The sequence below is a fragment of the Salvelinus alpinus genome, chromosome 2 (assembly GCF_045679555.1).
Source record: "Salvelinus alpinus chromosome 2, SLU_Salpinus.1, whole genome shotgun sequence".
NCBI lineage: Eukaryota > Metazoa > Chordata > Actinopteri > Salmoniformes > Salmonidae > Salvelinus > Salvelinus alpinus.
The window spans coordinates 6,877,845-6,889,645 of record NC_092087.1 but is presented as its reverse complement, the minus strand read 5'-3'; the positions used below and the strand labels follow the sequence as shown (position 1 = coordinate 6,889,645).

General features: G+C 46.6%; 1 protein-coding gene across 3 annotated transcripts in view; it reads right to left on the bottom strand.

The window, feature by feature from the left end:
• Positions 1-917: 917 nt before the first annotated feature.
• The window catches only part of LOC139553216 (poly(rC)-binding protein 2-like), a 174,270-nt gene continuing 163,386 nt past the window's right edge, over positions 918-11,801 (bottom strand). For all 3 annotated transcript variants that reach the window (XM_071365290.1, XM_071365300.1, XM_071365310.1), the window contains 2 exons: positions 7,605-7,774; positions 918-5,517 (listed from right to left, as the gene is read on the bottom strand). In XM_071365290.1, coding sequence (XP_071221391.1) covers positions 5,112-5,517; positions 7,605-7,774 — 576 coding nt within the window. In that variant the 3' untranslated portion in view covers positions 918-5,111. The remainder of the gene's footprint in view (positions 5,518-7,604; positions 7,775-11,801) is intronic.

Here is an 11,801-nt window from a genome sequence, read left to right as displayed (position 1 = left end):
AGAGTAGCATCTCAATGCTACTATTCAGACAGTAGCAACTCAATGCTACTCTTCAGACAGTAGCATCTCAGTGCTACTCTGAGCTTCACAGAACACAATATACTTTGCTGAAGTATACAATGTTTTGCATAGACATAAATTTAAGTTGAACTCATGCAAATGGCCCACAGTGAGATACATTAGGAGAGAAGAGTGGTGAGTCTGGGTTTTAACAACAACGTTCAATGGCACCCTATGTGCCCTGGTCAAAAGTAGTGCACTACCCTATGGGCCCTGGTCAAAGGTAGTGCACTACCCTATGGGCCCTGGTCAAAGGTAGTGCACTACCCTATGGGCCCTGGTCAAAAAGTAGTGCACTACCCTATGGGCCCTGGTCAAAGGTAGTGCACTAACCTATGGGCCCTGGTCAAAGGTAGTGCACTACCCTATGGGCCCTGGTCAAAGGTAGTGCACTACCCTATGGGCCCTGGTCAAAGGTAGTGCACTACCCTATGGGCCCTGGTCAACGGTAGTGCACTACCCTATGGGCCCTGTTCAAAGGTAGTGCACTACCCTATGGGCCCTGGTCTAATGTAGTGCACTACCCTATGGGCCCTGGTCAAAGGTAGTGCACTACCCTATGGGCCCTGGTCAAAAGTAGTGCACTATATAGGTTGCCATTTGGAACATACATCATGAATGAGTGATTTTCAGTAAGTGGACACAGTAAATTCCATACAACATGAATTAGTGATTTTCAGTAAGTGGCCACAGTAAATTCCATACACCATGAATTAGTGATTTTCAGTAAGTGACCACAGTAAATTCCATACACCATGCATCATCTGGGTTTATAAAAATAAGTGAGTTCATACAGTATATTCGGCATATTTATAAAAACCAACGCAAACCGTCTCTATGCGAGAATACCCCCCCCCCCCCCCCCCAGTGAGCTAGTTATTGTGAATGAGCTATAGCTGAAGTAGGTGTACATATGTCTATAGAGTCTGTGGTTATGTCTATAGAGTCTGTGGTTATGTCTATAGAGTCTGTGGTTATGTATGTCTATAGAGTCTGTGGTTATGTCTATAGAGTCTGTGGTTATGTATGTCTATAGAGTCTGTGGTTATGTCTATAGAGTATGTGGTTATGTATATAGAGTCTGTGGTTATGTCTATAGAGTCTGTGGTTATGTATGCCTATAGAGTCTGTGGTTATGTCTATGGAGTCTGTGGTTATGTCTATAGAGTCTGTGGTTATGTATGCCTATAGAGTCTGTGGTTATGTATGTCTATAGAGTCTGTGGTTATGTCTATGGAGTCTGTGGTTATGTATATAGAGTCTGTGGTTATGTATGTCTATAGAGTCTGTGGTTATGTATGTCTATAGAGTCTGTGGTTATGTCTATAGAGTCTGTGGTTATGTATATAGAGTCTGTGGTTATGTATGTCTATGTAGAGACCCAGTTTTTTCTATTTTAACGTGTGTGTGTGTGTGTTTCAATGTGTGTGTGTGTGTGTTTCAATGTGTGTGTGTGTGTGTGTGTTTGTGTGTGTGTATGTTCAAGCTAACATGCAACATTAGTCTCTCACAAGAGTAGCTACCATGCATGGCATCTTAGTCTGACAGCTGGGGTGAGAAAAGCATCTCTCATCCCTCAGACACGTCCTAAGAGAGGTTTTGCTGTTGAAATCCCAGTAAGAAAGTTGGAAATACGCAGCTTTTATCGTGTTAAATGTTTAATAATATTGACATATCAGTTGTGAAAACACAATTTCTCTAATCCACAAAAACATAATGTTGTTAAACAAAAAAACTTGCTTTAGTAGAAGATACCACTTCTGTGGTGAGAGACAGGAGGAAATACCATGTTAGAGTGGCGCTCGCGAGCAGTCTGGTCACCATGTTAGAGTGGCGCTCGCGAGCAGTCTGGTCACCAGGTTAGAGTGGCGGTCGCGAGCAGTCTGGTCACCAGGTTAGAGTGGCCCTCGCGAGCAGTCTGGTCACCATGTTAGAGTGGCGGTCGCGAGCAGTCTGGTCACCATGTTAGAGTGGCGGTCGCGAGCAGTCTGGTCACCATGTTAGAGTGGCGCTCGCGAGCAGTCTGGTCACCAGGTTAGAGTGGCGCTCGCGAGCAGTCTGGTCACCATGTTAGAGTGGCGGTCGCGAGCAGTCTGGTCACCATGTTAGAGTGGCGCTCGCGAGCAGTCTGGTCACCAGGTTAGAGTGGCGCTCGCGAGCAGTCTGGTCACCATGTTAGAGTGGCGGTCGCGAGCAGTCTGGTCACCATGTTAGAGTGGCCCTCGCGAGCAGTCTGGTCACCATGTTAGAGTGGCCCTCGCGAGCAGTCTGGTCACCAGGTTAGAGTGGCGCTCGCGAGCAGTCTGGTCACCATGTTAGAGTGGCGGTCGCGAGCAGTCTGGTCACCATGTTAGAGTGGCGCTCGCGAGCAGTCTGGTCACCAGGTTAGAGTGGCGCTCGCGAGCAGTCTGGTCACCATGTTAGAGTGGCGGTCGCGAGCAGTCTGGTCACCATGTTAGAGTGGCCCTCGCGAGCAGTCTGGTCACCATGTTAGAGTGGCCCTCGCGAGCAGTCTGGTCACCATGTTAGAGTGGCGGTCGCGAGCAGTCTGGTCACCATGTTAGAGTGGCCCTCGCGAGCAGTCTGGTCACCATGTTAGAGTGGCGCTCGCGAGCAGTCTGGTCACCATGTTAGAGTGGCGGTCGCGAGCAGTCTGGTCACCATGTTAGAGTGGCCCTCGCGAGCAGTCTAGTCACCATGTTAGAGTGGCGGTCGCGAGCAGTCTAGTCACCATGTTAGAGTGGCGGTCGCGAGCAGTCTGGTCACCATGTTAGAGTGGCCCTCGCGAGCAGTCTGGTCACCATGTTAGAGTGGCGGTCGCGAGCAGTCTGGTCACCATGTTAGAGTGGCGGTCGCGAGCAGTCTGGTCACCATGTTAGAGTGGAGCTCGCGAGCAGTCTGGTCTCCATGTTAGAGTGGCGGTCGCGAGCAGTCTGGTCACCATGTTAGAGTGGCGCTCGCGAACAGTCTGGTCACCATGTTAGAGTGGCGCTCGCGAACAGTCTGGTCACCATGTTAGAGTGGCGCTCGCGAACAGTCTGGTCACCATGTTAGAGTGGCCCTCGCGAGCAGTCTGGTCTCCATGTTAGAGTGGCGCTCGCGAGCAGTCTGGTCTCCATGTTAGAGTGGCGGTTGCGAGCAGTCTGGTCACCATGTTAGAGTGGCCCTCGCGAGCAGTCTGGTCACCATGTTAGAGTGGCGGTCGCGAGCAGTCTGGTCACCATGTTAGAGTGGCCCACGCGAGCAGTCTGGTCACCATGTTAGAGTGGCGGTCGCGAGCAGTCTGGTCACCATGTTAGAGTGGCGCTCGCGAGCAGTCTGGTCACCATGTTAGAGTGGCGGTCGCGAGCAGTCTGGTCACCATGTTAGAGTGGCGGTCGCGAGCAGTCTGGTCACCATGTTAGAGTGGCCCTCGCGAGCAGTCTGGTCACCATGTTAGAGTGGCCCTCGCGAGCAGTCTGGTCACCATGTTAGAGTGGCCCTAGCGAGCAGTCTGGTCTCCATGTTAGAGTGCCGGTCGCGAGCAGTCTGGTCACCATGTTAGAGTGGCCCACGCGAGCAGTCTGGTCACCATGTTAGAGTGGCGGTCGCGAGCAGTCTGGTCACCATGTTAGAGTGGCCCTCGCGAGCAGTCTGGTCACCATGTTAGAGTGGCCCTTGCGAGCAGTCTGGTCACCATGTTAGAGTGGCCCTCGCGAGCAGTCTGGTCACCATGTTAGAGTGGCGGTCGCGAGCAGTCTGGTCACCATGTTAGAGTGGCCCACGCGAGCAGTCTGGTCACCATGTTAGAGTGGCCCACGTGAGCAGTCTGGTCACCATGTTAGAGTGGCGGTCGCGAGCAGTCTGGTCACCATGTTAGAGTGGCCCTCGCGAGCAGTCTGGTCACCATGTTAGAGTGGCCCTCGCGAGCAGTCTGGTCACCATGTTAGAGTGGCCCTCGCGACCAGTCTGGTCACCATGTTAGAGTGGCGGTCGCGAGCAGTCTGGTCACCATGTTAGAGTGGCCCTCGCGAGCAGTCTGGTCACCATGTTAGAGTGGCCCACGCGAGCAGTCTGGTCACCATGTTAGAGTGGCCCTCGCGAGCAGTCTGGTCACCATGTTAGAGTGGCCCACGTGAGCAGTCTGGTCACCATGTTAGAGTTAAAACTCAGGACAGGATGGAATAACTCGTAGTCTTAGCAGTCGTACTCGCTGCCATTTCCCCCCCCCCCCCAAAAAAAAAAATCTAACATTTTATCGGAAAAGTAATACTCGGCATAATAAATAAAATAAATTAAACAACACATTTCAAATAAAATATTACCAAAAACTCACCCCAAAAAATTACGCAAAACGAGAGGTTAGATTTTTTTTGGTCTAGTCATTTTTAAAATCTTTTTTTTTGCTTTTTATGTTTTTTTTTACATCGTTCTTCAAAAAAATCGAGGAGTTGAACACAGGAAGAAACCTAAACAGACATCATGTACTGTATAAAAAGCTCACACGCACGTACAGTTGAGCATCACTCACCAGTGTTTTAATTTATAAACTCTTAGTGGGAATATTTCATTATTATAAATCAATAATCAATAATCAATAACAGCAGTACAGTAGAACGAAAGGAAGGTTAGAAGAAGATAAAAATGGAAGTTAGGAATAGTCTATGTGTGCATCCCAAATACCATCCTAATCCCCATATAGCGCACTACTTTCAACCTGAACCTGGACTAAAGTAGTGCACCGTAAAGGAATTAGGTTGCCATTTGGGACACAGGCTATGGCTTGATAGGTTTCCAAGACCTGACAACATAAATATAGCTATCTACACGAGCCAATCAAACGTTCCTCCTAGTGGTTCACTATATAAGGGGGGGGGACAAAAAAAATCCTACAAAATAAAATCAATCGAAAATGTCCAACTACAACTACAACCATCAGGCAAGAAGAGAGAGAATGGAGGAGAACAAAAAAACCTGCTATTTCCTTCCCTCCATTCTTTCCCCCTTTCTTTCTTGTCTCGTGGACGGAGGAGGTGAGAGCTGGAGTGATGGAGGGATGGAGACGGACGTCATCAGTATGGCGCAAACTTCTGTCTCTCTGGTTTCTTCCCGATCCCATTGGCAGACGAAATCTTCGCCGTATAGATCTGGGCCTGAGCTTGGGCCTGAGCCTGGGCCTGGGCGGCGGCTGCATTGGCGGCAGGGTTGGATAAAGCCAGGTAGGGCATGGATTGGAGGGATTTCATGGATTGCATTCCGAGGAGGCTGGAGAGGGGGAGGGCCCCGTAGGGGTTGCCCATCATGGGGACTGCAGCGTGGGGGTGGTGGTGGGACATGCCGGGGCAGCCCATGGCAGCCAGGGTGGCAGCAGCAGCGGCTGAGGAGGAGGCGGGGGAGGGGGGTTGGGTGTAGGCCATGGTGAGGTCAGCAGAGGTCGACATGGAGGAAGACTGGGCGGTGGATTTGGCGGTCTCTAAACTGCACAGGGGGATAGGAGGAGGACGATAGGAGGTGGAGGGAGGGAAGGGAGGGTGGAGGGAGGGAGGGAGGGAGGGACGAGGGAAGAGGAAAGGAGGGAAGGAGGAGTACCGGATGGAAACGGGTTAGAAGGTTAAATAAATAAAAGACATGTTAAAGAAAGTAAAAATAAAATAAATAAAATAAAAGGAGATAAAAAAATGTGTGTTTTGCTGGAGGTTGCAACAGATTACTGGAGGAGGGGTCTTTAGGACTCTCATGTGGGGAGAGGGTGCTATAAGTCAGGGTGATGGCTTGGGTAGGGGCTTGGGTAAGGGAAAGAAATAAGTTCAAAGTTTATTAGGAATTTCCTTATTATTGTAAGATTCGAATATACATATTGCATTTGTCAATATGTAAATAAATATATATATTGCATATTGCGAATGTATTGTCTGTGTGAATACAATTTGTAACTTCTTACTAATATAGTGTAATTAGTAATATAGTGTAATTAGTAATATAGTGTAATTAGTAATATAGTGTAATTAGTAATATAGTGTAATTAGTAATATAGTGTAATTACTAATATAGTGTAATTACTAATAGAACATGTAGAATGTGTAATTCAGCATGGCTATAATATTAGTTTTAGGGTAGAAGAATGATGGAATGTTATGGTAGGACCTTGTAGCCCTACAGTCCAATGTTTTGCACTTCCCACTTCTAGGGTATGTTCAAAATGTCACACTTTAACCTGTCAGATGCAACACCTGGAACAGAGACAGCGAGTGAACTGTAAACGCTCTAGTCGCCGTGTCGATCGGAGGCGAGAGGTCCTCAGAGAGCAGTCACGCAACATGAATAGACATCACAAGATAAAATATATTGTATTTAATCAGTGTGTTAACGCATCATTGTCATTAGTATCCTAATGCAAATGCGTTGCAAGTGTAGTTTTCTAATAGTATGGGTTGTTGTAGTCTCTCTCTCTCCGACACTCAGTAGTAATTGGTGAACTTAGACATGAATTGGCAACATCAGTACGACAACTCTTTTGTCCAAATGTGTAATTTGTGGAGATAAATGTGTAAAAAACCAGTAGAACTGAGTCTGGAGACATGAGTATCTAGAGACATGCTTCTTTCCTGATCATGTGACCTGACCAGGGGTCTTTCCTGATCATGTGACCTGACCAGGGGTCTTTCCTGATCATGTGACCTGACCAGGGGTCTTTCCTGATCATGTGACCAGACCAGGGTTCTTTCCTAATCATGTGACCTGACCAGGGTTCTTTCCTGATCATGTGACCTGACCAGGGTTCTTTCCTAATCATGTGACCTGACCAGGGTTCTTTCCTGATCATGTGACCAGACCAGGGTTCTTTCCTGATCATGTGACCTGACCAGGGTTCTTTCCTAATCATGTGACCTGACCAGTGGAATGAAAAAGGTGCTCAGTACTCATTCTAATTTGACAGTATTGTAAGTCATATTTTAGAGCCAATTCAATAAGGTGTTGGACTCAGACAGCGCTCTGTACCAGTGTGTACCGGCCCAATTGTGGTCCAGTTGCTGTGGCTACAAGATACTGTACACATCTTGTATCTTATCTTGTATCTTATCGTTTACATTGTTGTCCTGCTGGGTGGTGCTTTCTCTTACCAGGAAGTGGGAGAGGGAGAGGGAGGGGTGGTGCTGTCTCTTACCAGGAAGTGGAAGAGGGAGAGGGAGGGGTGGTGCTGTCTCTTACCAGGAGGTGGGAGAGGGAGAGGGAGGGGTGGTGCTTTCTCTTACCAGGAGGTGGGAGAGGGAGAGGGAGAGGTGGTGCTGTCTCTTACCAGGAGGTGGTGTTGGGTTAAGTTAATGGAGATGGTTGTTCCTGTGATGGTGATGTGTCTATCACTCTCCCTCTCTCCCTCCCTCTCCCCTCCCTCCTTCTCCCCTGCCTCTCCCCTCCCTCCTTCTCCTTCTTCCCTCTCTCTCCTCTCCCTCCCTCCCTCCCTCCCTCCCTCCCTCCCTCCCTCCCTCCCTCCCTCCCTCCCTCCCTTCCCTCTCCCTCTCTACTCCGTGTGTGCTGTGCTCAGTGGTGGCAGATCTTTGTCTTACCAGGAGGTGATGAGGTATTGGGCCAGGTTGATAGAGATGGGGGTCCCTGTGATGATGACGGCTCTATCACTGGTGCTGTCCAGCTGGCTACCAATCTTAATCTGAGCACCTGACGCCTGGCGTATCTCATTGATCTTGGTTCCCTGACGCCCGATGATGGAGCCGATGAGCTGAAGGAGAGAGAGAGAGAGGAGAGAGAGAGGGGACGTCAGAATGTGGGAGGAGACCTGTGTGTGTTTTGATCTTGGTTCCCCGACGCCCGATGATGATCAGGTCAATGATGGAGCCAAGGAGAGAGGGAAGAAACGAGGACGCTTCACCAGACACTTGACAGATCACATCCTTATTACTAAAACCCCAAAGGGAGTTAGTGTTGACAATACTAAATGTCCAGGGTACACTTGACAAACAGATGCCAATCTTAATGTGACTTCCCAGAATAAAGCATACAGTGCATTCGGGAAAGTATTCAGACCCCTTGACTTTTTCCTCATTTTGTTACATTACAGCCTTATTCTAAAATGGATTAAAAACATATTTTTTTTATCTCATCAATCTACACACAATACCCAACGATGACAAAGCATATATTTTTTTTTTTGTTTTGTTTTTTTGCAAATCTATTAAAAAAAAGAAACTGAAATATCACATTTATATAAGTATTCAAAACCTTTACACACTACTTTGTTGAAGAATTTTTGGTAGTGATTACAGCCTCAAGTCTTCTTGGGTATGACACTACAAGCTTGGCACACCTGTATTTGGGGAGTTTCTCCCATTCTTCTCTGCAGATCCTCTTAAGCTCTGTCAGGTTGGATGGGAGCGTCGCTGTACAGCTATTTTCAGGTCTCTCCAGAAATGTTCAATTGGATTCAAGTCCGGGCTCTGGCTGGGCTACCCAAGGACATTCAGAGACTTGTCCCGAAGCCACTCCTGCGTTGTCTTGGCTGTCTGCTTAGGGTCGTTGTCCTGCTTGAAGGTGAACTTTCGCCCCAGTCTTAGGTCCTGAGCACTACAAAACCGGTTTTCATCAAGGATCTCTCTGTACTTTGCTCTGTTCATCTTTCCCTCGATCCTGACTAGTTTCCCAGTCCCTGCTGCTGTAAAACATCCCCACAGCATGATACTGCCACCACCATACTTCACCGTAGGGATGGTGCCAGGTTTCCTCCAGACGTGACACTTGGCATTCAGGCCAAAGAGTTCAATCTTGGTATCATCAGATCAGAGAATCTTGTTTCTCATGGTCTGAGAGTCCTTTAGGTGCCTTTTGGCAAACTCCAAGCGGGCTGTCATGTGCCTTTTACCGAGGAGTGGCTTCCGTCTGGTCACTCTACCATAAAGGCCTGATTGGTGGAGTGCTGCAGAGGTGGTTGTCCTTCTGGAAGGTTCTCCCATCTCCACAGAGGAACTCTTGAGCTCTGTCAGTGAACATCGGGTTCTTGGTCACCTCCCTGACCAAGGCCCTTCTCCCTCGATTGCTCAGTTTGGGGAAGCTCTAGGAAGAGTCTTGGTGGTTCCAAACTTCTTCCATTTAAGAATGATGGAGGCTACTGTGTTCTTGGTGAACCTTGAATGCTACAAAAAAAAAATGGTTCCTTTCCCCAGATCTGTGCCTCGACACAATCCTGTCTCGGCGCTCTAAGGACAATTCCTTCAACCTCATGGCTTGTTTTTGCTCTGACATGCACTGTCAACTGTGGGACCTTATATAGACAGGTGTGTGCCTTTCCAAATCATGTCCAATCAATTTAATTTACCACAGGTGGACTCCAATCAAGTTGTAGAAACATCTCAAGGATGATCAATGGAAACAGGATGCACCTGAGCTTAATTTCGAGTATCATAGCAAAGGATCTGAATACTTATGTAAATAAGGTATTTCTGCTTTTTATTTTCAATAAATTAGCAACATTTTCAAAAAAACTGTTTTCGCTTTGTCATTATGGGGTATTGTGTGTAGATTGCAGAGAATAATATATATTTGTTTTTACATCCATTTTAGAATAAGGCTGTAACGTAACAAAATGTGGAAAAATTCAAGGGGTCTGAATACTTTTCTGAAGGTACTGTACATAAAAAATATATGTAAAGATTTGTGTATCATGGAAACATTGTCTTGAGCATGGTTTAAAAACAAACATGCACTCCCTCCAATCCCCACAGTTTGTGTCTCAGTGCATAACAGATCTACCAAGGAAAAGCTAATGACCTTCAGGGGTCAATTCCAATACCTTGTAAACCATACCGGTAGTCAATCTGTACACTACATCCAGCTACTCTAACTGCTACAGCCCATTGATCCCTCGCCTATACCCCTGGAAGGTAAGTGACTATTGATTTCTTACCAAGGTAACTTCACAAGTGTATTTGCTTCCTGGACACGAGTCAGACTAGTGTTTCTGTTTAGTGAGTCAGACTAGTGTTTCTGTTTAGTGAGTCAGACTAGTGTTTCTGTTTAGTGAGTCAGACTAGTGTTTCTGTTTAGCGAGTCAGACTAGTGTTTCTGTTTAGCGAGTCAGACTAGTGTTTCTGTTTAGCAAGTCAGACTAGTGTTTCTGTTTAGCGAGTCAGACTAGTGTTTCTGTTTAGTGAGTCAGACTAGTGTTTCTGTTTAGTGAGTCAGACTAGTGTTTCTGTTTAGTGAGTCAGACTAGTGTTTCTGTTTAGTGAGTCAGACTAGTGTTTCTGTTTAGTGAGTCAGACTAGTGTTTCTGTTTAGTGAGTCAGACTAGTGTTTCTGTTTAGTGAGTCAGACTAGTGTTTCTGTTTAGTGAGTCAGACTAGTGTTTCTGTTTAGTGAGCCAGACTAGTGTTTCTGTTTAGTGAGTCAGACTAGTGTTTCTGTTTAGTGAGTCAGACTAGTGTTTCTGTTTAGTGAGTCAGACTAGTGTTTCTGTTTAGTGAGTCAGACTAGTGTTTCTGTTTAGTGAGTCAGACTAGTGTTTCTGTTTAGTGAGTCAGACTAGTGTTTCTGTTTAGTGAGTCAGACTAGTGTTTCTGTTTAGCGAGTCAGACTAGTGTTTCTGTTTAGCGAGTCAGACTAGTGTTTCTGTTTAGTGAGTCAGACTAGTGTTTCTGTTTAGTGAGTCAGACTAGTGTTTCTGTTTAGTGAGTCAGACTAGTGTTTATGTTTAGTGAGTCAGACTAGTATTTCTGTTTAGTGGGTAATATAATGATTGTGGCCACTGAATGATTGTGGCTGACCTAATAAACTAGCCACTGAGTGATTGTGGCCGACCTAATAAACTAGCCACTGAGTGATTGTGGCTGACCTAATAAACTGGCCACTGAGTGATTGTGGCTGACCTAATAAACTGGCCACTGAGTGATTGTGGCTGACCTAATAAACTAGCCACTGAGTGATTGTGGCTAACCTAATAAACTAGCCACTGAGTGATTGTGGCTGACCTAATAATCTGGCCACTGAGTGATTGTGGCTGACCTAATAAACTGGCCACTGAGTGATTGTGGCTGACCTAATAAACTGGCCACTGAGTGATTGTGGCTGACCTAATAAACTAGCCACTGAGTGATTGTGGCCGACCTAATAAACTGGCCACTAAGTGATTGAAGCCAACAAGGTCATCCATTCATCAATGGTTATATTCCTCTGTCAACTGGTCATCTCTGTATACCCGTCGCAAGACCCACTGGTTGATGCTTATTTATAAAACCCTCTTAGGCCTCACTCCCCCCTATCTGAGATATCTACTGCAGCCCTCATCCTCCACATACAACCCCTGTTCTGCCAGCACACCCATACCTGGGTCGCTCGTCTTTTCAGTTCCCTGCAGCTCGCGACCGGAACGAGCTGCACCAAACACTCAAACTGGACAGTTTTATCTCCAGCTCTTCATTCAAAGACTCAATTATGGACACTCTTACTGACAGTTGTGATGCTTCTGTGCCAAATAATGCTTGTATCATGTTTTGTGGTGCTACCGTGTTGTGCTGCTGCTATGTTGTGTTGCTACCATGTTGTTGTTATGTTTTGTTGCTACCATGTTGTTGTCATGTTGTGTTGCTACCATGTTGTTGTCATGTTGTGTTTCTACCATGTTGTTGTCATGTTGTGTTGCTACAATGTTGTTGTCATGTTGTGTTGCTACCATGTTGTTGTCATGTTGTGTTGCTACCATGTTGTTGTCATGTTGTGTTTCTACCATGTTGTTGTCATGTTGTGTTTCTACCATG